At 43.1% G+C, this 24,615-nt stretch overlaps 1 protein-coding gene across 1 annotated transcript in view; it reads left to right on the plus strand.

Moving 5' to 3' along the window:
• LOC127653657 (inositol 1,4,5-trisphosphate receptor type 1-like) overlaps window positions 1–24,615 on the plus strand; it is a 64,521-nt gene that overhangs the window by 35,622 nt on the left and 4,284 nt on the right. Inside the window, exons 41-58 of the mRNA XM_052140427.1 lie at window positions 2,459–2,631; window positions 2,858–3,041; window positions 3,213–3,466; window positions 3,694–3,894; window positions 4,031–4,141; window positions 4,419–4,514; window positions 5,077–5,205; window positions 5,378–5,473; window positions 5,641–5,833; window positions 6,613–6,735; window positions 10,945–11,120; window positions 11,197–11,361; window positions 11,588–11,777; window positions 11,889–11,978; window positions 12,367–12,476; window positions 13,859–14,024; window positions 14,145–14,305; window positions 15,008–15,169. Of these exons, the coding sequence (XP_051996387.1) occupies window positions 2,459–2,631; window positions 2,858–3,041; window positions 3,213–3,466; window positions 3,694–3,894; window positions 4,031–4,141; window positions 4,419–4,514; window positions 5,077–5,205; window positions 5,378–5,473; window positions 5,641–5,833; window positions 6,613–6,735; window positions 10,945–11,120; window positions 11,197–11,361; window positions 11,588–11,777; window positions 11,889–11,978; window positions 12,367–12,476; window positions 13,859–14,024; window positions 14,145–14,305; window positions 15,008–15,169 (2,780 nt within the window). The remainder of the gene's footprint in view (window positions 1–2,458; window positions 2,632–2,857; window positions 3,042–3,212; window positions 3,467–3,693; window positions 3,895–4,030; window positions 4,142–4,418; window positions 4,515–5,076; window positions 5,206–5,377; window positions 5,474–5,640; window positions 5,834–6,612; window positions 6,736–10,944; window positions 11,121–11,196; window positions 11,362–11,587; window positions 11,778–11,888; window positions 11,979–12,366; window positions 12,477–13,858; window positions 14,025–14,144; window positions 14,306–15,007; window positions 15,170–24,615) is intronic.

Below are 24,615 nucleotides of genomic sequence, written 5' to 3' on the forward strand. Positions count from 1 at the left end.
CTTTTTGTTGCAGTGTCCGGTGCGTGCTCTGCGTACCTATGTGGGCCGTACGCAGAGCTTTATATATTCTGAGCAACTCTTTGTCTGCTTTGGTGACAGCGGTAAGGAAACTTTCCAACTGGGTCGTTGATGCCATTGCCTTGGCCTCTCAAACCCAGGCCATGCCTGCCCCCTTGCGGGTTCGAGCACACTCGACAAGAAGTGTGGCATCCTCATGGGCACTGGCCATCGGCACCACCCTAGCAGACATTTTCAGAGCAGCGGGCCTTAATTTGTGGATTAATCCCACTCTGTGTATTATCTGCGGTACGGTCCCCCTACTGGCAGACCCACGTCTCCCTTGGGCAGTCCCCACTGCCACCAGGTCGCTATGTTTGTAGCAACTCCTCCCTTGCAGCAGGTAGGATCTACCACCTCGCCATTGCCACGTGTGGTCTGAAATCTTGTGTCATGCACAAAGTAGATGTCCTAAATGACTTGCCAAAACGTCTAGGTTACTGTTGTAACCTCCATTCCCTAATGGAGGGAACAAGATGTTGTGTCCTCCCGGCCACAACGCTGAGCCGAGCCACTGTAATATCCAAACCTTATTCTCGGCTCCTCAGTGTGAAACCTGAATTGAACAGATGCATGACCCCCCCTTATACCCGTATGTCCGGGGGAGGGACATGCAAATTCTGTCTGCCAAATTCTCATTGGCCTTTTCTCAAGTTCAGTGGTAACAGTCCCCTAGTTTCACTTCACTCAAATCAATGTCTCGTTCCCTCCATAAGGGAACAGTAACCTAGACATTTTGGCAAGTAATTTAGGACATCTACTTTGTAAAGTAATTTTTTCAACAATGGTTTACAGATTTTGAATGGACTATATCACAATTCCAGTGGATCAGATGTTAACAGCTTGGAAAATTCCAGAAAATAATTTCAAGCGTTTAGACAATTAGCCAATTAGCTTCTGATAGGAGTTGTACTGAATTAGAGGTGTTCCTATGAATGTATTTTAAGCCCTACCTTCAAACTCAGTGCTTCTTTGCTTCACATTATTAGAAAATCAAAAGAAATCAGCCAAGATCTCTGAAAAACAATTATGGACCTAAACAAGTTTGTTTAATCCTTAAAAGCAATTTCCAAAAGCTTGAAGGTACCATGTTTATCTTTACAAATAATAGTATGCAAGTATAAACACCATGGGACCACATAGCCATCATACCTCTCGGGAAGAAGATGCATTCTGTCTCCTAGAGATGAACGTAGTTTGCTGCGAAAAGTGAAAATCAATCCCAGAACAACATCAAAGGACCTTGTGAAGATGCTGAAGGAAACAGGTAGACAAGTATCTATATCCAAAGTAAAACGAGTCCTATATTGACATAACATGAAAGGCTGCTCAGCAAGGAAGAAGCCACTGCTCAAAAACCACTGTATAAAAGCAAGACTACTGTTTGCAAGTGCACATGGGGACAAAGATCTTACTTTTTGGAGAAACGTCCTTTGGTCTAATGAAACAAAAACTGAACTGTTTGGCAATTATGACCATTGTTATGTTTGGAGGAAAAAGGGTGAGGCTTGCAAGCTGAAGAACACCATCCCGACCGTGAAGCACGGGGGTGGCAGCATCATGTTATGGGGGTGCTTTGCTGCAGGAGGGACTGGTGCACTTCACAAAATAGATGGCATCATGAGGAAGGAAATGTATGTGTATATATTAAAGCAACATCTCAAGATATCAGCCAGGAAGTTAAAGCTCGGTCGCAAATGAGTCTTCCAAATGGACAATAACCCCAAGCATACCTCCAGAGTTGTGGCTAAAAGGCTTAAGGACAACAAAGTCAAGGTATTGGAGTGGCCATCACAAAGCCCTGACATCAATCCGATAGAAAATTTGTGGGCAGAACTGAAAAAGCGTGTGCAAGCAAGGAGGTCTACAAACCTGACTCAGTTACACATTTCTGTCTGGAGGAATTGGCCAAAATTCTAGCAATTTATTGTGAGAAGCTTGTGGAAGGCTACCCAAAACGTTTGACCTAAGTTAAACCATTTAAAGGTAATGCTACCAAATACTAACTAAGTGCATGCAAACTTTTGACTCACTGGGAATGTGATGAAAGTAAGAAAAGCTGAAATAAATAATTCTCTCTACTATTATTCTGACATTTCACATTCTTAAAATAAAGTGCTGATCCTAACTGACTTAAGAAAGGGAATGTTTTCTATGATTAAATGTCAGGAATTGTAAAAAACTGTGTTTAAATGTATTTTGCTAAGGTATATGTAAACTTCTAACGTCAACTGTATCAACAATGTGGCAGGACTATCTGATTATAGAACCAATGGAAGACTGGGGGAGTGTTCTTGAAACCTATATAATAAATCATTATTTTTGCACTTCCTAGTGATGCAGAAATTGCACACTTCACCTTTGTTTTTGTCACAATTTGAATGTGTTTGTTTGGCTTCAGGGGGTTTGAGCAAAGCCGAGATGTCCCTAATGGAGGTACAGTGTCATCTGGACCGTGAGGGGGCATCTGACCTGGTCATCGATCTCATCATGAATACTACCAGCGACCGTGTCTTCCATGAGAGCATTCTATTGGCCATTGCACTGCTGGAGGGCGGGAACACCATCATACAGGTCAGTTAGGCCTGTCACTCTGATAAAGGGTGATGATGTCATAGAATTGGAGTGTTATGATATTAGGTTATCTGATATGTATGTTCACATCAAATGTGAACATATGATATGTTCACATTTGTTTGTGTTCACTGGTATGTTCTAGAAATAATTAGTTTTTGTCTAAAATTCAAAGCACAAAACCTTTATTATATTTGATTATATTTGTATTTTTGTCTTGTTGCAGCATTCCTTCTTCAAACGTTTAACAGAAGACAAGAATTCTGAAAAGTTTTTCAGAGTTTTTTATGATAGAATGAAGGCAGCACAGCTGGAGATCAAAGCCACAGTTTCCGTCAACACCAGTGACTTGGGAAACAAGCGGTTTGATGACAATGCTCCAGACAAATATAGCCCACAGCGGTGGCGAGGTCAGTCTGCTTACACAATTGACCAAAACAAAGACTGGTTACACAAGTTGTTCATCATTAGAACCTGTACTAACCTTGCCATGTCATCAGGTCAAATTATTTAATAATTTTAAAAGACTTACTGATTTGACACACAAAAGTGACACATGTATGGTGTCCTTTCATTTCTAGAAAAGGATTCAGGCATCATAGTGACAGATGATGCTCGTGAGCAGCTGTTAGAAGCATCTTCTGTGACCAAGAAAGCCTTTGGTTCATATCGGCGAGATGCTGATCCTGAAGAAGTGTACGGCACTGCAGACGGAGACAAGGGGGGCGGAGATATAGGGACAGAGCAGGGAGAAATGAGCCCTGTCATTCTCATCATGCAACCAATCCTGCGCTTCTTACAGCTGCTATGTGAGAACCACAATCGAGACCTGCAGGTGTGTTTATGATTGCCTACCTGTCCATCTGTCACATATATCTCTTATTTGTTGTTTTCGGTCTGTCTTAAACTTTGACAGTGCCAGTCAGTTCGGGTCACAGGACCTTGTTTACGGTCCTGGTATGAGCTGTAACTTAATGATCTCTAGGCAATTGTATATTTGGATTAATTTGGTCAGGTTAGACATACCATGTGTGCTTCTTAACTTCCTTTTCTGTTCTACAGAATTTTCTGCGCTGTCAAAACAACAAGAACAACTATAACCTGGTGTGTGAGACCCTGCAGTTTCTGGACTGTATCTGTGGCAGCACAACAGGAGGTTTGGGGCTGTTGGGCCTCTATATCAATCAGCATAATGTGGCTTTAATTAATCAGACTGTAGAGAGCCTCACTGAATACTGTCAAGGACCCTGCCATGATAACCAGGCATGTAAACAAACATGAACACAATCATACTTGCCTCTCTCTTTCTCTCTTTCGCACACATAGCCTCATTTTTATTAATATACATATTTCCTATATTGAATCCATGCTAACTGTGTTTGCATGTCTTTTTTTGCAGAATTGCATTGCCACTCATGAGTCAAATGGCATTGACATCATCATTGCTTTGATTTTGAATGATATTAATCCACTAGGCAGGAAGAGAATGGACCTAGTTCTGGAGCTAAAGGTACTGTACAGGGCTTTGCACTCAAATTCCAAGAAAGAAATATCTCTTGTTTTCAATTGGCCTTTTCAAGCTTGACATTATCATTTTTAACCCTGGGTTAATATAACACTTGGTTAGCATATTTCACATTGTTCATACTTTACATTAAAAGCGGCGCTAACCTCGTTTCTTAATTACAAAAGTTATTTTTCTATCTTTTTTCTTCTAACTGGCAACAAGTGTGCAAGTAGTAGGTATTACTTTAAACAGTTTGTAAAAATGTGTTCTCTACTTTCAGAATAATGCTTCTAAGCTGCTGCTGGCCATCATGGAGAGTCGTCATGACAGTGAGAATGCAGAAAGAATCCTCTACAACATGAGACCTAAAGAGCTGGTATGTTAAAGTGATAGTTCACCCGAAAATTAAAATTCTCTCATCATATACTCAACCTCATGCCATTACAGATGTGTCTGACTTTCTTTCTTCCTTCATTTGAACAAAAAGATATTTACAAGAATATCTCAGCTCTGTAGGTCCATACAATGCAAGTGAATGACGATCAGAACTTTGTAGCTCAAAAAAAAATCACTTTAAAGAAACATAAGTAATCCGTAAGACTCCAGTGATACTCCAGAAGTGATATTATAGGTGTGGGTGAGAAATAGATCAAAATTGAATTCATTTTTTTTTTTTATTCTAAATCTTGAAGATACTTTTGTAAAAATCTTTGTTTGTGTTCGGCTGAAGAAAGAAAGTCATACACATCTGGGATGGCATGAGGGTGAGTAAAAGTGAGATTTTTTTTTGAGTTAACTAGCCATTTAATTAATTTTGTGGTTACATTTTCCTTCTTCATGAAGTCTACAAAGACAGACAATAAATTACAATCATTAACATTCTTCAGATGCAACATGCATGACTTCAAGTGCCTTGTGTGTGTGTGTTCTCGTTGTAGGTGGAGGTGATGAAAATGGCCTACCAGCAGGGGGAGACAGAGTTTGAGGATGAGGAACAGGAGAACGGAGAGGACCATGCTGCCTCACCTCGCAATGTTGGACACAACATCTATATACTTGCACATCAGGTACATACATTTACACACCAAACACACAAACCTCCATGCACATGTAAACATTAAATACATTTAATCATCCTGTGGCCATTTCTAACAGTAAACCAATGCCATTTAGCATCTCTTTTAATTTAAGCACAGTGCAGTTCATTAGTGTGATTTGATTTAACCTCTGACATTTCAGCTATCCCGCCACAATAAGGAGTTGCAAATACTACTGAAACCAGGTGGAGAGGACCAGGCCCTGGAGTATTACACTAAACACACCTCACAGATAGAGGTAACATACACAAACACTTACAAACGTTAAAAATATTTATACAGTTGCTGTTTCCAATCAGTAATACACAATATTAGACACACTTCAGAATTTGTCTTGATTCGTGTATACTGTTTATTCTTTTTAAAGCAACTGTGTGCGTTTCATCTGTGTGTGCATGCATACAGATAGTCCGTCAGGATCGCACTATGGAGCAGATTGTGTTTCCTGTACCAAACATCTGCTCTTTTCTGACAAACGAGTCCAAACTGCGTGTGTATTACGGCACAGAGAGAGATGAACAGGGCAGTAAGATAAATGACTTCTTCCTGCATGCAGACGACCTCATCAATGAGATGAGGTGGCAGAAAATACTAAGAGGTATATCACTGACTGTGTGATTTTTGTCAGCGCATTCCCTCTCTAGTGTGTAAGGCAGAAAGCATTGTTTATATGTTCTTTATTAAAATCTATGTTTATTTATATGGGTAGTTGTGACAACAATATCCCACTGTGTGACATGCTGCACTTCATCTAAATCGATAAAATAAAATCTTATAAGCAATTTTAATCACCTTATTGTACTTGATATATACCATATGGAATATTTGTATTTAATTTTTTAAATAAGTGGTTACACTTTACAATAAGGTTCTATTCAATAACATTACTAAGGTATGCATTAGGTATCATGAATTACAATGACCAATAATCTTTTTGCGGTATTTATAATCTTGGTTAATGTCATTAATATATTATTTGTTATTTTTAATGTTAGTTCAGACGACATTAACTAATGTTAAATTATGTAAAACTTAAAGCATCAAAAATTGATTAGTATACTTACAAAGTTAAAAAATTGCCCAATAATAAATGCTGTAATGGTATTGTTCATTGTTAGTTCATGTTAATGTTAACAAATCCAACCTTATTATCACACTGCAGGACTATTTAAATGAACTGGAAAAATTGTGAAAAGATTAAAAGTAATGGTGACCCATTACAGCATTCAGTTCGTTAAACGTTACCTTAGATAAAAAATGTTATCCTAACATTGTGATGAAAAATCATTATAAAAAAATCATGCACATGTTATTTTGTCAGTTACCCAGATATCTATTTCTTATATTCATCTATCTCACTATCTTTCTTGTTTTTAGCACAGCCAGTTCTCTACTGGTGTAGTCGGAACATGTCGTTCTGGAGTAATGTGTCTTTTAACCTGGCTGTTCTCATTAATCTATTGGTGGCTTTCTTCTACCCTTTGGATGGAGTAAACGACAGTGAGTGCCTCTATTGACTGCCTTTACTATTCAACTCTCATAAGCACAATATCACTGACCAGTGTATATACATTATATATGTACATATATCCTCATGTGACCCCACGTACACATGCGTGGACGTCCTATTTTGGCTTCGCTATACACAATGCATCATTTAAATTCATTTAAACTGACTGATCTCAGCTCTTAAGACTCTGGGGTGTCAGTAAAGAGTTAAACTTTTGACGTACTGAGTCATGTGACAAAACAACATGACATCGAACACAGCAGTGTTTGTCTTTGGGAGAAACACCAACAAAACTACATTTGGTAAGAAACCTAATTAAGGTTTACATTGAAAACTGCTTGAGTCAAAAGATTAGAGTTTTTAGTTTCATCCGATTTACCATTTTTTATTTGAGTAATTTAGCGCAAAATGTTAACTGTTCTGAGACCATTGCAGTAAGACAGCACACTGAAGGTTAAGTAATTCACTAAATAGGGAGTAAGTGAGCATCCTATAGCTTTCCTATGCAGCTAAGTGCTTTCATTCCTAAAATCTGACCAAAAGTTCAGTTTCAGGCGGCAGATGATGTTTGGACCACTCAACATATTTGGCAGACATGGGACCTTGATAATAAGTACATACATTCAGAATTTATAATGCATCATTTTATTTTAACATGGTTGGTAGTTATTAGACGATGCTGATCATTACTTGTATCAGAATTAATTATGTTAATTTCTGATTTGTAAAATGCTTCTTACAAGTTCCTGGATATTTCTGGGGGGAATGGCCCTAGCCCTCACCCTCCGATCCAACAGATCCCAGACGTGCTCCATAGGATTGAGATCCAGGCTCTTCGCTGGCCATGGCAGAACACTGACATTCCTGTCTTGCAGAAAATCACACACAGAATGAGCAGTATGGCTGGTGGCATTGTCATGCTGGAGTGTCATGTCAGGATGAGCATGCAGGAAGGGTACCACATATGGGAGGAGGATGTCTTCCCTGTAACACACAGCATTGAGATTGCCTGCAATGACAACAAGCTCAGTCTGATGATGCTGTGTGTTACAGGGAAGACATCCTCCTCCCATATGTGGTACCCTTCCTGCACACCTCCCCAGACCATGACGGATCCTCCACCTCCAAACCGATCCCGCTCCAGAGTACAGGCCTTGGTGTAACGCCCATTTCATCGATGAGAAACGTGAGTCCGACCATCAAACCTGGTGAGACAAAACCATGACTCATCAGTGAAGAGCACTTTTTGCCAGTCCTGTCTGGTCCAGTGAAGGTGGGTTTGTGCCCATAGGCGACGTTGTTGCCGGAGATTTCTGGTAAGGACCTGCCTTACAACAGACCTACAAGCCCTCAGTCCAGCCTCTCTCAGCCTATTGTGGACAGTCTGAATACTAATGGAGGGATTGTGTGTTCCTGGTGTAACTCGGGCAGTTGTTGTTGTTGCCATCCTGTACCTGCCCCGCAGGTGTGATATTTGGATGTACCGATCCGTGTTGTTACTCGTGATCTGCCATTGCAAGGATGATCAGCTGTCCTTCCTGTCCTGCGCTGTCTTAGGCGTCTCACAGTACGGACATTGCAATTTATTGCCCTGGCCACATCTGCAGTCCTCTTGCCTCCTTGCAGCATGCCTAAGGCACATTCACGCAGAATGTTTTTCAGAGTCAGTAGTAAGGTCTCTTTAGTGTCCTAAATTTTTATAACTGTGACCTTAATTGCTTACCATCTGTAAGCTGTTAGTGTCTTAACAACCGTTCCACAGGTGCATGTTCATTAATTGTTTATGGTTCATTGAACAAGCATGGAAAACATTGTTTAAACCCTTTACAATAAAGATCTGTAAAGATATTTGGATTTTTACAAAAGTATCTTTAATATACAGTGTCCTGAAAAACTTTTTTGATGATATATATATATATATATATATATATATATACAGGTGAAACTCGAAAAATTAGAATATCGTGCAAAGGTTCATTAATTTCAGTTATTCAACTTAAAAGGTGAAACTAATATATTATATAGACTCATTACAAGCAAAGTAAGATATTTCAAGCCTTTATTTGATATAATTTTGATGATTATGGCTTACAGCTTATGAAAACCCCAAATTCAGAATCCCAGAAAATTAGAATATTGTGAAAAGGTTCAGTATTGTAGGCTCAAAGTGTCACACTCTAATCAGCTAAACACCTGCAAAGGGTTCCTGAGCCTTTAAATGGTCTCTCAGTCTGGTTCAGTTGAATTCACAATCATGGGGAAGACTGCTGACCTGACAGTTGTGCAGAAAACCATCATTGACACCCTCCACAAGGAGGGAAATCCTCAAAAGGTAATTGCAAAAGAAGTTGGATGTTCTCAAAGTGCTGTATCAAAGCACATTAATAGAAAGTTAAGTGGAAGGGAAAAGTGTGGAAGAAAAAGGTGCACAAGCAGCAGGGATGACCGTGAGCCTGGAGAGGATTGTCAGGAAAAGGCCATTCAAATGTGTGGGGAGCTTCACAAGGAGTGGACTGAGGCTGGAGTTACTGCATCAAGAGCCACCACACACAGACGGGTCCTGGACATGGGCTTCAAATGTCAAACGTCTTACCTGGGCTAAAGAAAAAAGAACTGGTCTGTTGCTCAGTGGTCCAAAGTCCTCTTTTCTGATGAGAGCAAATTTTGCATCTCATTTGGAAACCAAGGTCCCAGAGTCTGGAGGAAGAATGGAGAGGCACACAATCCAAGATGCTTGAAGTCCAGTGTGAAGTTTCCACAGTCTGTGTTGGTTTGGGGAGCCATGTCATCGGCTGGTGTTGGTCCACTGTGCTTGATTAAGTCCAGAGTCAACGCAGCCGCCTACCGGACATTTTAGAGCACTTCATGCTTCCTTCAGCAGACAAGCTTTATGGAGATGCTGACTTCATTTTCCAGCAGGACTTGGCACCTGCCCACACTGCAAAAGTACCAAAACCTGGTTCAATGACCATGGTATTACTGTGCTTGATTGGCCAGCAAACTCGCCTGACCTGAACCCCATAGAGAATCTATGAGGCATTGCCAAGAGAAAGATGAGAGACATGAGACCAAACAATGCAGAAGAGCTGAAGGCCGCTATTGAAGCATCTTGGTCTTCCATAACACCTCAGCAGTGCCACAGGCTGATAGCATCCATGCCACGCCGCATTGAGCCAGTAATTAATGCAAAAGGGGCCCAAACCAAGTACTGAGTACATATGCATGATTATACTTTTCAGAGGGCCGACATTTCTGTATTTAAAATACTTTTTTTTTATTGATTTCATGTAATATTCTAATTTTCTGAGATTCTGAATTTGGGGTTTTCATAAGCTGTAAGCCATAATCATCAAAATTATATCAAATAAAGTGTTGAAATATCTTACTTTGCTTGTAATGAGTCTATATAATATATTAGTTTCACCTTTTAAGTTGAATTACTGAAATTAATGAACTTTTGCACGATATTCTAATTTTTCGAGTTTCACCTGTATATTAGTTTATTTGTGCTTTTCCCAGTACATATTGTTCCCAAGCAGGTTTACCCAGCTTTTAGTCCCACTGTACACATATGTGGACATCCAGTTTTTTGGAAAACTCTGCTCTAGAAATTTTTTTTAATTATTATTTATTTATTTATTTAGCATGTTTATTAGGTGCTACTAGTTACAAATCAAAAAGGGAAATGGAAGGGGGCCTGGTATCTCAGCGAGTGAAGACACTGACTACCACCCCTAGAGTCTCGAGTTCGAATCCAGGTTGTGCTGAGTGACTCCAGCCAGTTCTCCTAAGCAACCAAATTGGCCCAGTTGCTAGGGAGGGTTGAGTCACATGGGGTAACCTCCTCGTGGTCACTATAATGTGGTTTGTTCTCGATGGGGCGCGTAGTGAGTTGTGCGTGGATGCCACGTAGAGTAACGTGAAGCCTCCACACGCGCTGTCTCCATGGTAATGCGCTCAACAAGCCACGTGATAAGATGTGCATGGATTAACGGTCTCAGACGCGGAGGCAACTGAGATTCGTCCTCTGCCACCCGGATCGAGGCAAGCCACTACGCCACTACGAGGACTTAGAGCACATTGGGAATTGGACATTCCAAATTGGGGAGAAAAAAAAAAGGAAATAGAAAATGCACACAGCAGTCACACTCAGGTCTCAGGAGGATGTATATACCTTACCTGTGGTGTGTGTGTTTCAGGTCCACTGGATCCCTCTCTTTCTCTCTTGCTTTGGGTGAGTCTGTTGGGCTCATTGGGGTTTGTGTTGATGTCACCGAGGCCGAACGCAGTAAGAGTTCTGGTCATCTCCACTGTTCTGCAGCTGGGCTTCTCAGTGGGTCTGCAACATATGCTTACACTGCTGGGAGCTTTTAATGTAAGAATACACACAAACACACACACATGTAGATGAAGGCTTGACTTGACTCTATCCCCATTCTATGTCTGTGCAGGTGTGCAATAAGATAGTGTTCATGCTGAGTTTTGTGGGTAACCGGGGGACATTCACTCGTGGTTACCGGGTGATGGTGATGGACAGAGAGTTCCTGTTTCATCTGCTTTATCTTCTCATCTGCACTCTGGGCCTTTTTGGACACGTCTTCTTTTACAGTCTACTGGTCTCTCTGAAAACATTATATTAACCATTCACTATTAAAACAGTGTTACACTTACATATGTTTAAAATGAAGATAGAAATACATACCAAATATTTGCATATGTGACTTGTATATTAAATAGGGGTGTAAATATAAATGTACAATGAAAATGTAATGTTTCTATTGCTGAATTTAATCTTTTATTATAATTACAAGAGTAATTTTACTTCTGTACGTGTGTGTGTAGTTGTTTGACCTGGTGAACAGGGAGGAGACTCTTTTGAATGTAATCAAGAGTGTGACACGAAACGGTCGCTCTATCGTGCTGACCGCTGTCCTAGGTCTCATCCTGGTGTACCTATTCTCCATTGTGGGATATATGTTCTTTAAAGATGATTTTATCCTGGAGGTGAACCACATCCACAACAACACTCTGGGTAACACACATACATACACATATCAAAACAATTCACAAGGTTCATTTTGTTTAACTTTGCCACTTTTTGGTTAAAATTATTTTCTGTGGTGTTTGTATATGTGTGCCACAGAGGAGGGAGTTAACCTGGCCTCTGGTTTCCTTTCTGAGGGGGTTTGCAGAGGGAAAAATGGGTCATGTCTGCCTGTGGATGATGAAGAGGGTGAGCAGTGCAACTTATCTAAGCATTTAGATATTAAACTGTATGATCTATTATATGATCCCTGCAAAAATTAATTGCCCTACTCTGAATTTTTGTCTTGTTTTTCAGTATAAATATCTAAACATTCTTAAAACAAGATACATTTACTTGAGAAGCAATATGGTATAAGACATAAAAAAGTATAACACATCTAAACATTATATCTAAACATTATTTCAGCATGTTTATATATTTTTTCTGCAAAACAAGACAAAAATACTGAGTAAGAATTTTTTTTTTTTTCAGCGTTACGCATCAGTCATACACTAGTCCTTAGACAGTTCTTGCATTAAATATTATAATGATAAATGACTGAACATGTACTGAATGTATGTGTGTGTTTGTATAGATGTTGAGCGAGCATGTGATTCACTATGGATGTGTATGATTACTGTACTGAGCCACGGTCTCAGGAGTGGTGGTGGAGTTGGAGATGTTCTGCGCAAGCCGTCTAAAGAGGTACACACATTTTATTGCTCAAAGATTTGTATAAGCCTCTGCGAATAAACTGAGTCATCAATATATCTGGTTTATTTTGCCATTACAAAATATTATAGTGCGTCACATTTAGTGCTGCTACATCTAATCAATAAAATCGATAATAATCGTTAATGAAAATTAACAACTACCAATGAATTATCAATTAGTTGGATATGTGCAGTGAGCACAGAGAAGCTCCATCAGTCACTTTACATCCCAGTGAAAATTGTGCAAAACTGTCTTTACCACAAGCGAGTCTCCATTAGACTTCAGTGAGCAAGCAAGCCCGTGCATCCATGTCAATCAAACTGGTCACAATGTATAAAGGGAGTGCCATCATTTTGATTAAATAGTGCTTTGTGGTTTAGTAATCGAGCAACATCAAATCTCTATTTCAGCTTCAATGTAATCAATTGTGCAGCTCTTATGGATATTGCACAAATGTCTCAGAGCTCAAAGTTTGCTGGTTTTAAAAGTATTTGAAATAGTTTCCCCTCAACATGTAAGTGCATGTAATACAATGAGCACTGGGATGTGATTTTTCTGCACTAGAGTGAATCTTCTGCAATGTGTTTACAGATTATTGTACTATATTAAACTCTATATGATGCTGAATATAATGTATAATAATGCTAGTCCTGAAAATGCCAAATGTAATATCTAATTTCACGAGTAAAAAGATGGCAAATAGTATTTTACTGGATAAGCATACTCTAAAATTAAACATTTATGTTTGAAAAGAATAGAGACATGTAATTTATGTCAATTAATATTAATTTAAAATACTCGTATGTAATCAGTAACAGTGTACAAGCATATGTATCTAACCTATTTATGTATTTTTTGACTGGGTATAATTATTAATATTTCCATTCTGGTGTCTCCATTGCCCTCCGCTGGGCTGATTTGAACTCCCACTCCATCCCCGATGGATCATTTTACACTTAAATAACCAGTACTTTTTGGTAAGATTTACAAGTAAAGAAAAGGAACAGTTTTGCATATGCCCTAAAAGTAATAATTATATTTTCATCACTAGAATTATTGCTTTTTGTTATTCAGGCATTGTTTAAAGTTTTGTGAGAGTATGTATCAAGCATGAATTCAGTAACGTATATTGAACAAATTCCTCACGCCCATCACATGTTAATAATATACAGATTTTTTTTTATCTGATTAGTAGCCCTAGTCATTCAGTATCAGCTATGTTGCTGATATTAAATATTATAACTATATTGCTAACTAGGTTACTTTAGTCAACTTTGAGAAGTACTCTAGCATATAGATGGCCTCGATACCAATAGACATTTTTAAAACCATAAAAAGTCAAGCAAAACCTGTGTGTGTGTGTGTTTATATAGGAGCATCTGTTTGCTGCACGGGTCGTTTATGACCTGCTGTTCTTCTTCCTGGTGATCATCATTGTGTTGAATCTAATCTTTGGTGTCATCATTGACACATTTGCTGACCTGAGAAGTGAGAAGCAGAGGAAAGAGGAGATCTTAAAGACCACATGCTTCATCTGCGGTAAGAAAGAGAGCACACCCTCTATGAAAATATGTTTCTCTGCAAATAAATGATCTGCAGGCAAATCAGCTATAATATACATAGACTTGTAATTTAGGTCATATGTTTCTGTTTACCCAGGTCTGGAGAGAGATAAATTTGATAATAAAACAGTAACGTTCGAGGAGCACATTAAAGAAGAGCACAACTTGTGGCACTATCTGTTCTTCATTGTACTGGTGCGGGTCAAAGACTCCACTGAATACACGGGCCCTGAGAGCTACGTTGCTCAGATGATCAAGGTGAGGGGACCTATGGTGCCCACTCTCTATATTATATTTCTCATGAGTCTTTAACAGGAACAGATTTAGGTTATTTGTTACTTTTATGGTGCATTCGGTTTGTCATTGAGCCAAATCTCACTGCAATTAATGTTTTTTATAATATCTTGGCAGATATTAAATGGTTAGGAAGAATATAGTGGATGAATTTCACAATGCCTGACAAGAACATGTCTGAGAAAAATTATATCTGTAAACATTACAGTACTCACTATTTCAGAAGTAAATCCACAAGACATAATACAATTTGCATGCTAACTTGATTTTAGTGTGATGTAATCGCTTAACCTTTTCTGTGTAAAGTCAAATTTGACTAATTTGTTACCATGATGACATAAGCTGTAAACACCATAACTCTAAAATGACTGTAAAACCGATGATTTAAACAACTTTACTGCTCAATTAATACACATTTTTTATAAGGATTTATGTTAGCGCTTTTCAAAAATGATAAGCTTCAAATTTCTGCCTTTTAACCCTCCAAAAATTGTCCCCATTCACTTCCATTGTAAGTGTCTCACTGTAACCTTGATCTTTGCTTTTTTTAAAGATAAGGAGTGACAAGTGGGAATAATTTTTCAACATTATGCCACAAATGTCGATTGAGCTTAACTTGTTTTGAACGTAGAATATTCCTTTAAGAAATCTCTCACCCCTATTTAGGAGCACAATCTAGACTGGTTTCCACGTATGAGGGCCATGTCACTGGTCAGCACCGATGGAGAGGGTGAGCAGAATGAACTGCGCAGTCTGCAGGAGAAACTAGATTCCACAATGAGGCTGGTTTCCAACCTGACCAATCAGCTCACAGAGCTCAAAGAGCAGGTGTGTGTTTATTTGTGACACAATTAAAGAGACAGCGAGAGAACAAAAATGTCATAAGACAGTGTTTGCTGGACATGTTTGGAAAAGTCTGAGGACAGTGACTAACTATGTTATAATACCTCATAACTATGTGAGGAGTCAAGTACATCAAATTGTGTACAAAAGTACAAAAAAAATGGTGTTTTTAAACTCCCTGGGCCTCATTCATGAACATTTCGTAAATATCCCCAAAAATTTGGAGTAATTTATGCGTAAAATGGAGCTTCCCGAAAATTTTCCACCGAATTCACGAACGCTTTGTATTCCCCAGATATGTTAGTAAAACGTGTGCATGTTAGTGAATTCCAAATGATCCTAAATCGAGCATGCATGCACGTTCATTCACAATTATCATAATCCACGGCCATGAAAACGTCAAATAAGGAAGGCTTCAGTCTAGGGATGGGCGATACCACTTATTTTCTTTTCGATATGATAGCAAGTACTTTTAGGCCAATATCGCGATATAGATACCAATACCGATACCTCCAATAAATTGAATTTTTACGAATTCTCATAAAATGAGTAACTTAAATTATTAATTAATTTTTTTTATATATTCATAGGCCTAAGCAGAAAATTATTAGGGTGTTTTGCTTACCCTTTAAAAATGTGAAAGTATAAGCCACATACAGTACTGTGCAAAGGTTTTAGGCACTTGTGAAAAACTTTCAAAGTGAGGATTTCTTAAATTATGACATAAATAGTTTTCATTAATCAGTTAACGTCATATAAAGTCCAGTAAACAGAAAAATAGCTAAAACAATATTTGGTGTGAACACTTTTGCCTTCAAAACAGCACCAATTTTCCTACTTATGCCTGGACACAGTTTTTCTTGGTTGTTGGCAGATAGGGTGTTCCAAGTTTCATGGAGAATTTGGCACAGTTCTTTCATTTAATTAGGCTGTCTCAATTTCTTCTGTCTCTTCCTGTAATCCCAGACTGACCCAATGTTCAGTGGGGGGGCTCTGTGAGGGCCATGCCATCTGTTGCAGGGCTCCCTGTTCTTCTATTTCTACTCTATTTGCAAAAGGAATGTTTGGGAGTGTAACATTTATATTTCCTATTGACACACTAAATTAGCAGATGTAAATAACCATCTTAAGACAAATGTTTTTGTGAAACATCTTATGTGCTTTTGCACAGTACTTTATAAAACCACAAAACTAACCATAGATATTATATGGTTACTATTACTAAAACCAAGTTACCATATGGAAACTACAGTAATGCTGTTGTAAAATGTCTTTGGTTACAGTTGTAACCTCAGTTCCCTGAAATTAAAGGAAAGAGACATTGCTGAATGCTTTGGGGAATTCCTTTTCGACTACCTAGTTGAAGCCTTTATATAATAACACCAATCTTATGATTGGTAATGGTGTTTGAGCCCCGCCCATTTAGACGGGAATTTGCCCTATATAAACAGCCGCTCGCACACGATTTCTTCATAATTTTCTGATTGAGGACAAGAACGCATCACTCGCACCTCAAAACTCTGAAGTAGTAGTGTGGCCAAGTTTGCAATGTCTCATTCCCTTCATCTCAGGGAACTGAGGTTACAAGAGTAACCAGAGACATTGCCTATCAATTCAGTTCACGAGACATTGCTGAATGCTTTGGGAAACAGAGTCCCATCACGGTGCTCTAAGTAATGTAACACCCTTGGATGCACCAGGGTATAAAACACTTCTATAGAATATAAGAATATATATATATATATATATATATATATATATATATATATATATATATATATATATATGGTCACAGGCCCATCGGTCAGTGACTTAGTATATCTCTTTAGTGTGCATGAAAATGTATAACTCCACATGGGGAAAACCAGACGGGAAGTTATTCATAGTCTGCGGATGTGTATGAGTCATATAATACACACAGTATAATTTAACCTCTTCGTGCCAGAGATAGGGAGGGAGGTTTTATTATTAGGGCCCAAGCCTTGAAAAGGCTATTGTTTTCGTTAGAATATTATTTTTCTTACGACTATTCGGGCACTTTTGGGGCTCTTAACGTGCTCTAAAACTCTTGAAACTTTGCACAAGGGTCAGAACCCGTGCCATTAGGGCCGGGCTGAAGCTGGTACCGGGCGTGGCAGGGGCTTCGACGGCCCCTGGAACGGGTCCGAAAACTTGGTCCATAAATCAAACATGCTTGCATGTAATAATATGAAACTTGGTACACATATAGATCTCATCGTTTCATATAGCCTTCATACTTTTACTTTTTACCCCAGCCCAACAGGAAATCGTCTATTTAGGGTTGTTTGGAAAACGCATGCAATGGAATTTGAAATACTCCTCCTAGAGAATTCCACCAATCACCACGAAACTCGGTCAGTATGAAGTCAAGACATTGAGGATGAAAAATTGCCGGCGGATTTTTGATATCTCGAACGGTTTGGCCGTGGCGAGGAAACTAAATGATGGTGCGAAAAGAGAAACAGGAAGTGTGTTATAACTTCTGCATACATTAATTGATCTCGATGAAACGTATCGGTTACCTAACGTAACCTCAGTTCTCTCTAGATGAGGGAACGAGTATTGCGTAAGCTAGCTTACGCTACGGGAAAGATTCATCTTTTCTGAGATATTGAAGCCAAAAAATTATCCTTAATTTTTGTATCCATTGTCAACGCAGTGCGGCAGCTGCAGACCTTGAGCGGGCTAGCTAGCGAGCTCATAGGTTGCTCTGCGGCAACTGCTGCAGCCTATAGACGAGCTTGGGCGTAACTCGCGATCCAATGAGAGGCGCCCACGCTCACTGCAACAAAGCCCGCCAAAATGGGCGTGATTAGAGTGCATATAAGCCGTAGTTCATAGGCTGGAACCCTGGTTTTCATTCACTGAAGTGAAAAGTCGCCGTGGCGCGAAAGCACGGCCGGCTACGCAATACTGCTCCTCATCTAGAGAGAACCGAGGTTACGTTAGGTAACCGATACGTTCTCTTCACGAGAGGTTCTCTCGTGATATGCGTAAGCTAGCTTACGCTTACGGAACCCATTGTCAACGCCGTCGGCCAAGCATCCACTGTATGAGCCCCAGGGAATTAAGGGGAACCCGGGGAGCCCTTATGAGTGGGGAAATAATATTTGGCCGGCAAGAATGCGGGTCATTGATTGTGTAATACATAAGCACATAGTGGGAAGGGAACGACAGAGCGGCGGTGCCGGTCTGTGTGGAATGTGTCCCATCAGTGCAGCTCACCAGGGGAGCTGTAGCGTATTAAACCGCTAGTAGTTTTGCCTGCAGAGCAGGCACTTCCATATTGTAAAATCTGACAAAGGTGGAGGGGAAGTCCATCCCGCTGCCACACATATGTCGTGAATGGAAATCCCGCTGGACCATGCCCACGAGGATGCCATGCCTCTAGTGGAGTGAGCCCTAATGCCCAATGGGCATGGCAGGTCTTTTGACGCCGTATGCAGCAGCAATAGCGCCCACTATCCATCTAGATAGTGTCTGTTTCGAGGCGCGAGACCTTTGGTGCGCCCTCGAACGAAACGAAAAGCTGCTCAGAGCGCCTGAAAGCGGCGGAGCGCGCAGTATACAATCTCAGTGCTCTGACCGGGCAAAGGAGATTGGCGCCGCGTCGCTATCGGTGCTGGCAGCCGATAGGGAAATGACCTGTGCTCTGAAAGGAGTACCGATCACCTTGGGAACATAGCCGTGTCTAGGCTTTAAAATGACCTTGGAGTCACTTGGTCCAAACTCAAGACACGCAGCGCTGACAGACAGCGCGTGAAGGTCTCCCACACGCTTGACTGATGACAGGGCAGTCAGAAAACGGTTTTGAGTGAAAGGTATTTCAAATCCACGGATTGAAGTGGTTCGAAGGGGGGCTTTCATAGTTTCGAGAACTATAGAAAGATCCCAGATAGGAACCGATGGGGGCGCTGGGGTTCATCCTTCTAGCTCCCCTGAGGAAGCCGGATGACCAGCTCGCTTTTACCCCATGACTGGCCGTGCAGGGTTCAGCGAACGCCGCAACGGCCGCCACATACACTTTGAGCGTGGATGGGGATCTGCCCTTATCCAGCAGCTCTTGTAGAAATACGAGCAGCGACTGACACCCCACATGTCCGCGGGTCCAGGTCTCGGTCGGTGCACCATTTTGAGAACACAGACCATTTTGACGCATAGAGTCTTCTCGTGGAAGGGGCTCTAGCGTGTATGATGGTGTTTATTACTCCTTCTGGCAGAGCGACGGGTAGTCGCTGATCACCCACGCATGCAGCCCCAGCTCTGGGTGGGGATGCCAGATTGTGCCGCGAGCTTGAGAGAGGAAATCTGCTCTCACTGGGATGGGCCACGGCGCTGTCAGTGACAGCTGCGTAAGCTCCGGAACCATGTCTGATTCTCCCAACGCGGGGCTATGAGGAGCACCGAGTGACGCTGCTTCCTGATCCTCTGCATTACCTGTGGCAATAGCGAGACGGGAGGGAAGGCGAAGCGGGCGCCTGGGCCAGTCCTGGGCCAGCGCATCCTCGCTCGAGAAAAATATTGGGCAGTGAGAGTTCTCTTTGGACGCAAAGAGGTCTATCTCCGCTCTGCCGAATAGGTGCCATAACGCCTGGACTGTTTGAGCGTGCAGGGACCATTCCCCTGGGGGAATATTGTCTCTGGACAGTCTGTCCGGGCCGCCGCTCAGGTGGCCTGGCACGCGCGCCGCCCTCAGCGAGCGCAGGTGGCACTGGGACCAACTCAGTATGCGTTTCGTCAGATGGAAGAGGTTCCTGGATCTGACACCGCCCTGACGGTTTAGGTAGGATACCACAGATCTGTTGTCCGAACGGACCAGGACGCGGTGACCCTGAATGACCGGGAGAAAGCGCACGAGCGCGTACTCGACCGCTATCATTTCCAGACAATTTATGTGAAGGAGCTTTTCCTGAACTGACCATAGGCCGAAAACCGAGAGCCCTCGCGAGACCGCGCCCCAACCCGTGTTGGACGCTGCCTGTCGAGATGACTTTTCGGCGAGATACAGCTCCCATTGTCACTCCCCGCTGATACCATTCGGCCACTGTCCAGGGCTGCAGAGCTGAAATACAGGTCTGAGTCACCTTGATGGGCTGGCGCCTGTGGCCCAAGCCCGGCGAGACACGCAGGTGTTTAGCCAATGCTGAAGCGGGCGCATGTGCAGTAAACCCAGCTGAAGTACTGCTGCGGCTGAGGCCATGTAGCCTAGCACTCTCTGAAATTTCTTCAGAGGTGTGAGGCTGTTCATCTGAAATGACGCGGCTAGTCGCTGCACAGACTACAGTCTACTTATTTGTAGATAAGCGAGCCGTCATTGCCACTGAGTCTAGTTCTATTCCAAGGAAGGAAATTGCCTGACTGGTCTGTAGTGAGCTCTTGGTCCAATTGACTGCAAGGCCCAAACTGTTCAGATGACTGAGGAGAACTGTCCTGTGAGACAGAAGCTCCGTATGTGATTGTGCCAAAATCAGCCAATCGTCCAAATAGTTCAGAATTGCAAACCCTGACTCACGAGGGGTGCGAGCGCCAGGCCCATGCACTTCGTGAAAGTACGGGTGCTAAGGACAGGCCGAACGGAAGGACGGTGTATTGATAAACCTGGCCGTCAGGCGTAATCTCAAGAATGGCCTGTGACGGGATTTATCTGAATCTGAAAGTATGCATTTTTCAGATCGAGAGAAATAAACCAGTCCCCTGGCGCACATGCGCGAGGAGTTTGCTGGTTGTAAGCATTTTGAACGGTCTTTTGCAAGCGCTTTGTTCAAAACCCTGAGATCTAATATGGGTCTGAGGCCGCCGTCTTTCTTGGGGACAAGAAAATAACGGCTGTAAAACCCCGACTCACTCAGGGAGGCGGCACTCTCTATGGCCCTTTTGCACAGAAGGTTTGCTATTTCTGAACGAAGCATGCACGCTGCTTCCGTGTTCACAGTAGTTTCGAGCCAGCTCTGAAGCAAGGAGGACGGCGATCGAACTGTAGCAAATAGCCCTGTTTTATTGTGCTTAACACCCATTCGGATATCCCTGAATATCTTCCCACGCTTTGAAGCGTAATGTTAGAGGGTGAATGGCCAAATCGCTCTGATTGCCGCGACACAGCGCTGAACAGAATGTGTGAGCGCGCTTACTGTGCTTATGCTGGACTGCTCGCAGACAGCATGGACAGGCTGTTCTGTGAGTGACTTCCGATTGAGGTGAATGGGGAAAGAGTCACGCCTGTTAAGTGATGCGCAAGCATAGCCACGGGCACGGGACTTACATACAGAGAAGTGTTTGCTGGCCGTGTGACAGAGCCGGCAGAGAATGGGCGCCGCGACGATTCGTGAGCGCATTTATAGACTCTAACACTCGAAAGTGGTTCAGTAACCGCTTTTGAGTGTGCTCTGATGGGGACACGGAACGGTAATGCTTGTGTGTAGATGTGAACACTAGATTGTGGGCACATTTTCTACACATAAGGCTGGTCGTGTGACAGAGCCGCCAGAGAATGGGCGCACGACGGATTCGTGGGTGCGCTTATTAACCCTAACACTCGAGCCGGTCGTAACCGCTTTATGTGAGTGTGCTCTGATAGGGACATCGGACGTGTAATGCTTGTGTGTAGGGGTGAACACTGAATTGTGGGCACATTTTCTACACATAAGGCTTTATTTTGGGTCGCCGTGGAAACGGCGTTTGAGTGCAGGCAAGCGGGTAATATCACCGGCTTGTTGGCTGCTGAATCCACCACTGCAGTAGCCTGAGAGAAGGGGACTGACAGGGGCGCACGGGACTTACATACAGCTGGCCGTGTGACAGAGCGGGCAGAGGAGGGGCAGCGCGACGGGCTCGTGGGCTGCGTTATTAACTCTAACACTCGAGCCGGTCGTGAACCGCTTATGTGAGTGTGCTCTGATAGGGACACGGATGTGTAATGCTTGTGTGTAGGGGTGAGCACTGGATTGTGGGCACATTTTCTACACATAAGGCATGTTTACTCTTTACAAGATTTCTTTGGGTCGCCGTGAAAACGGCGCTTGAGTGCAGGCAAACGGGTAGTATCACCGGCTTGTTGGCTGCTGAATCCACCACTGCAGTAGCCTGAGAGAAGGGGACTGACAGGGGCTAAGCTTTGACGGTGGTCCGCCGCGGCGGACTGAGCCGCCGTTTTCAACAACGCTAGGAGGACTTCGGTTGCTCAGGTTTCAGTACAATCTTAGGCCGAGGCCCGCAGGGGGCGGCGGTCTGCGGCGGCTGTCTGAGCCGATCGAGGGCGGCCGCCCTGTCGACGCTGAGAAGTCTGGCTTGTTGAGCTGGGCGCTGTGAAGAGGCTCGTGCAGGAGGCTGGTCACGTGGGCGGCCTGCAGAGGAGCTTAGCGCGACGAGGCAGAAAGAGATTCATGGCTTGGGCTTCGAGAACGGTCAACAATGCCACTCACCGCGGAACCGAAGAGACCGGACAGAGAGAGCGGCCGTAGTGCGCTCAGCTTCTCCCAAGTCGGCTAGTCAGATCTGAAACAGCCTCTGTCTGTAAGACGGCCATGGAATGCAGAGCAGATGCGCTTGGCCGGGCGGCGGTATAGGCGCCGCCAACACAGGCGGAAGTAGTTCTGCAGGCCTTAGACGGGAGCACCAGCTTAGACCGCCATCTCGCGGAGGGCGGGCAAAGGTGCGGCGTGGAGTCCGTTGGGAGCCTGCTCAGGGGCGGTGACCACTGAGCCCGAGGCGGTCGACGGCCTGTGTGAGGAGGCGCGTTAGTTCCCCTCGACTCGGTCGCGGGTCCTGCTGGATTCCTGGGCCGAGGAGGAGGCGTGTGAGCCTGACCACTCCTCGCTGTCCGAAGCCATGATGGAACAGCCCTTATCCTCCGCTTCGGTCCGAGATGGCAGCAGAGCAGCCGCCGGCGGCAACTGCGCTGGCCCGGTGGGCGGGAGGGTGAAGGCGATGCTCGAGGGAGGGGCTCCGGCGAGGCAATCGCTTCTACCACTGGTTCCGCAGCCTTTGAGAGCGGCGCTTTTACTGCGCGGCTGAATGGAAGACGCGCGGCGGCTTCGGTCCTGAGCGCCGAAGTCGAGCCCGCAGGGTCGACATCGAAGCTCCTCGCAGAGATCGCGATCCGCCTTCAGCGAGGGCGAGCTCTGCGTGCCCCAGTCCCAGGCAGAGAGCGCAGATGACGTGGCGGTCTCCGGTGCTGAGAGGGGCGCGCATGAGGCGCAAGTGGAGCGAGGCATCTTTAAAAAGACGCCAGTACTTTTTGTGAAGTTCATAAGAACTAGCTTGCTTTAAAAGGATACGTCGCCGGATGGCGTAGCTCGCAGGACGGCTGAAGGTGGCGAAGACGGCCGGCTTCTTCGAGCGCTGTCCACGCTTGCTTGATGCCCCTCGAACGGCGACGCCGCTTCCAGTTCAGAGATGCGAAGAGCTTCGCTGAAGAGATGAAAATCAGGGTTCCAGCCTACGAACTACGCTTATATGCACTCTAGTCACGCCCATTTTGGCGGGCTTTGTTGCAGTGAGCGCCGGACGCCTCTCATTGGATGCGAGTTCGCCCAAGCTCGTCTATAGGCTGCAGCAGTTGCCGCGAGAGCAACCTATGAGCTCGCTTAGCTAGCCCGCTCAAGGTCTGCAGCTGTCGCACTGCGTTGACAATGGATACAAAAATTAAGGATAATTTTTTGGCTTCAATATCTCAGAAAAGATGAATCTTTCCCGTAGCGTAAGCTAGCTTACGCAATACGAGAGAACCTCTCGTAAGAGAACACATGCTCTGGAATTATATATATTCCTCCTAGAGAATGAATCCAATCGCCACCAAACTCGGTCGGCATGAAGGCAAGACATTGAGGATGCTACATTCCGGATGGATTTTTGATATCTCGAACGGTTTGGCCGTGGCGAGGAAATTGGACTAAAAAAGGACACATAAAGTGTGTTATAACTTAGTTAGTTCTATCTACAGTTACAAATCTCGGCGTGTATATTGTTCTCGTCAAGCCGAACAACTTTCTAATTTACAGTCATTAGCTCCGACCAACAGAAAGTCAGATATTGTGGTTTGAATGTGGATTTCTTGGAATTTTTCTCTCTCTGACAGACAGAGTGCCCCCTCCCGTTCTGTGTTTTTTCTCTCTGTCTCTCTCTAACAGACATAGTGGCCCTGCCATTCTGTCTGTGTGTGTGTGGGGAGGAGAGGGGGAGGGAATTTCTCTGTTGGAACTTTGAAGCTCCAAATCGCCCTGAACATAGACATCCCAAGTCATTGAAAAGTACAAATGGTATTATTTAAAGTTTTTTTTATTTCTCTCTTGCGTTGTAAAATGCCACGTTTTTGAATGGCATGTAAAATGTAAAAATAATCACTCAATCTCCATTTTTTTCTCTGATCTGTTGCTATTTTAATGATTTAAAAATCAAAGCACTGACCATTTAAA

The sequence above is a fragment of the Xyrauchen texanus genome, chromosome 13 (genome assembly GCF_025860055.1).
Source record: "Xyrauchen texanus isolate HMW12.3.18 chromosome 13, RBS_HiC_50CHRs, whole genome shotgun sequence".
Lineage (NCBI taxonomy): Eukaryota > Metazoa > Chordata > Actinopteri > Cypriniformes > Catostomidae > Xyrauchen > Xyrauchen texanus.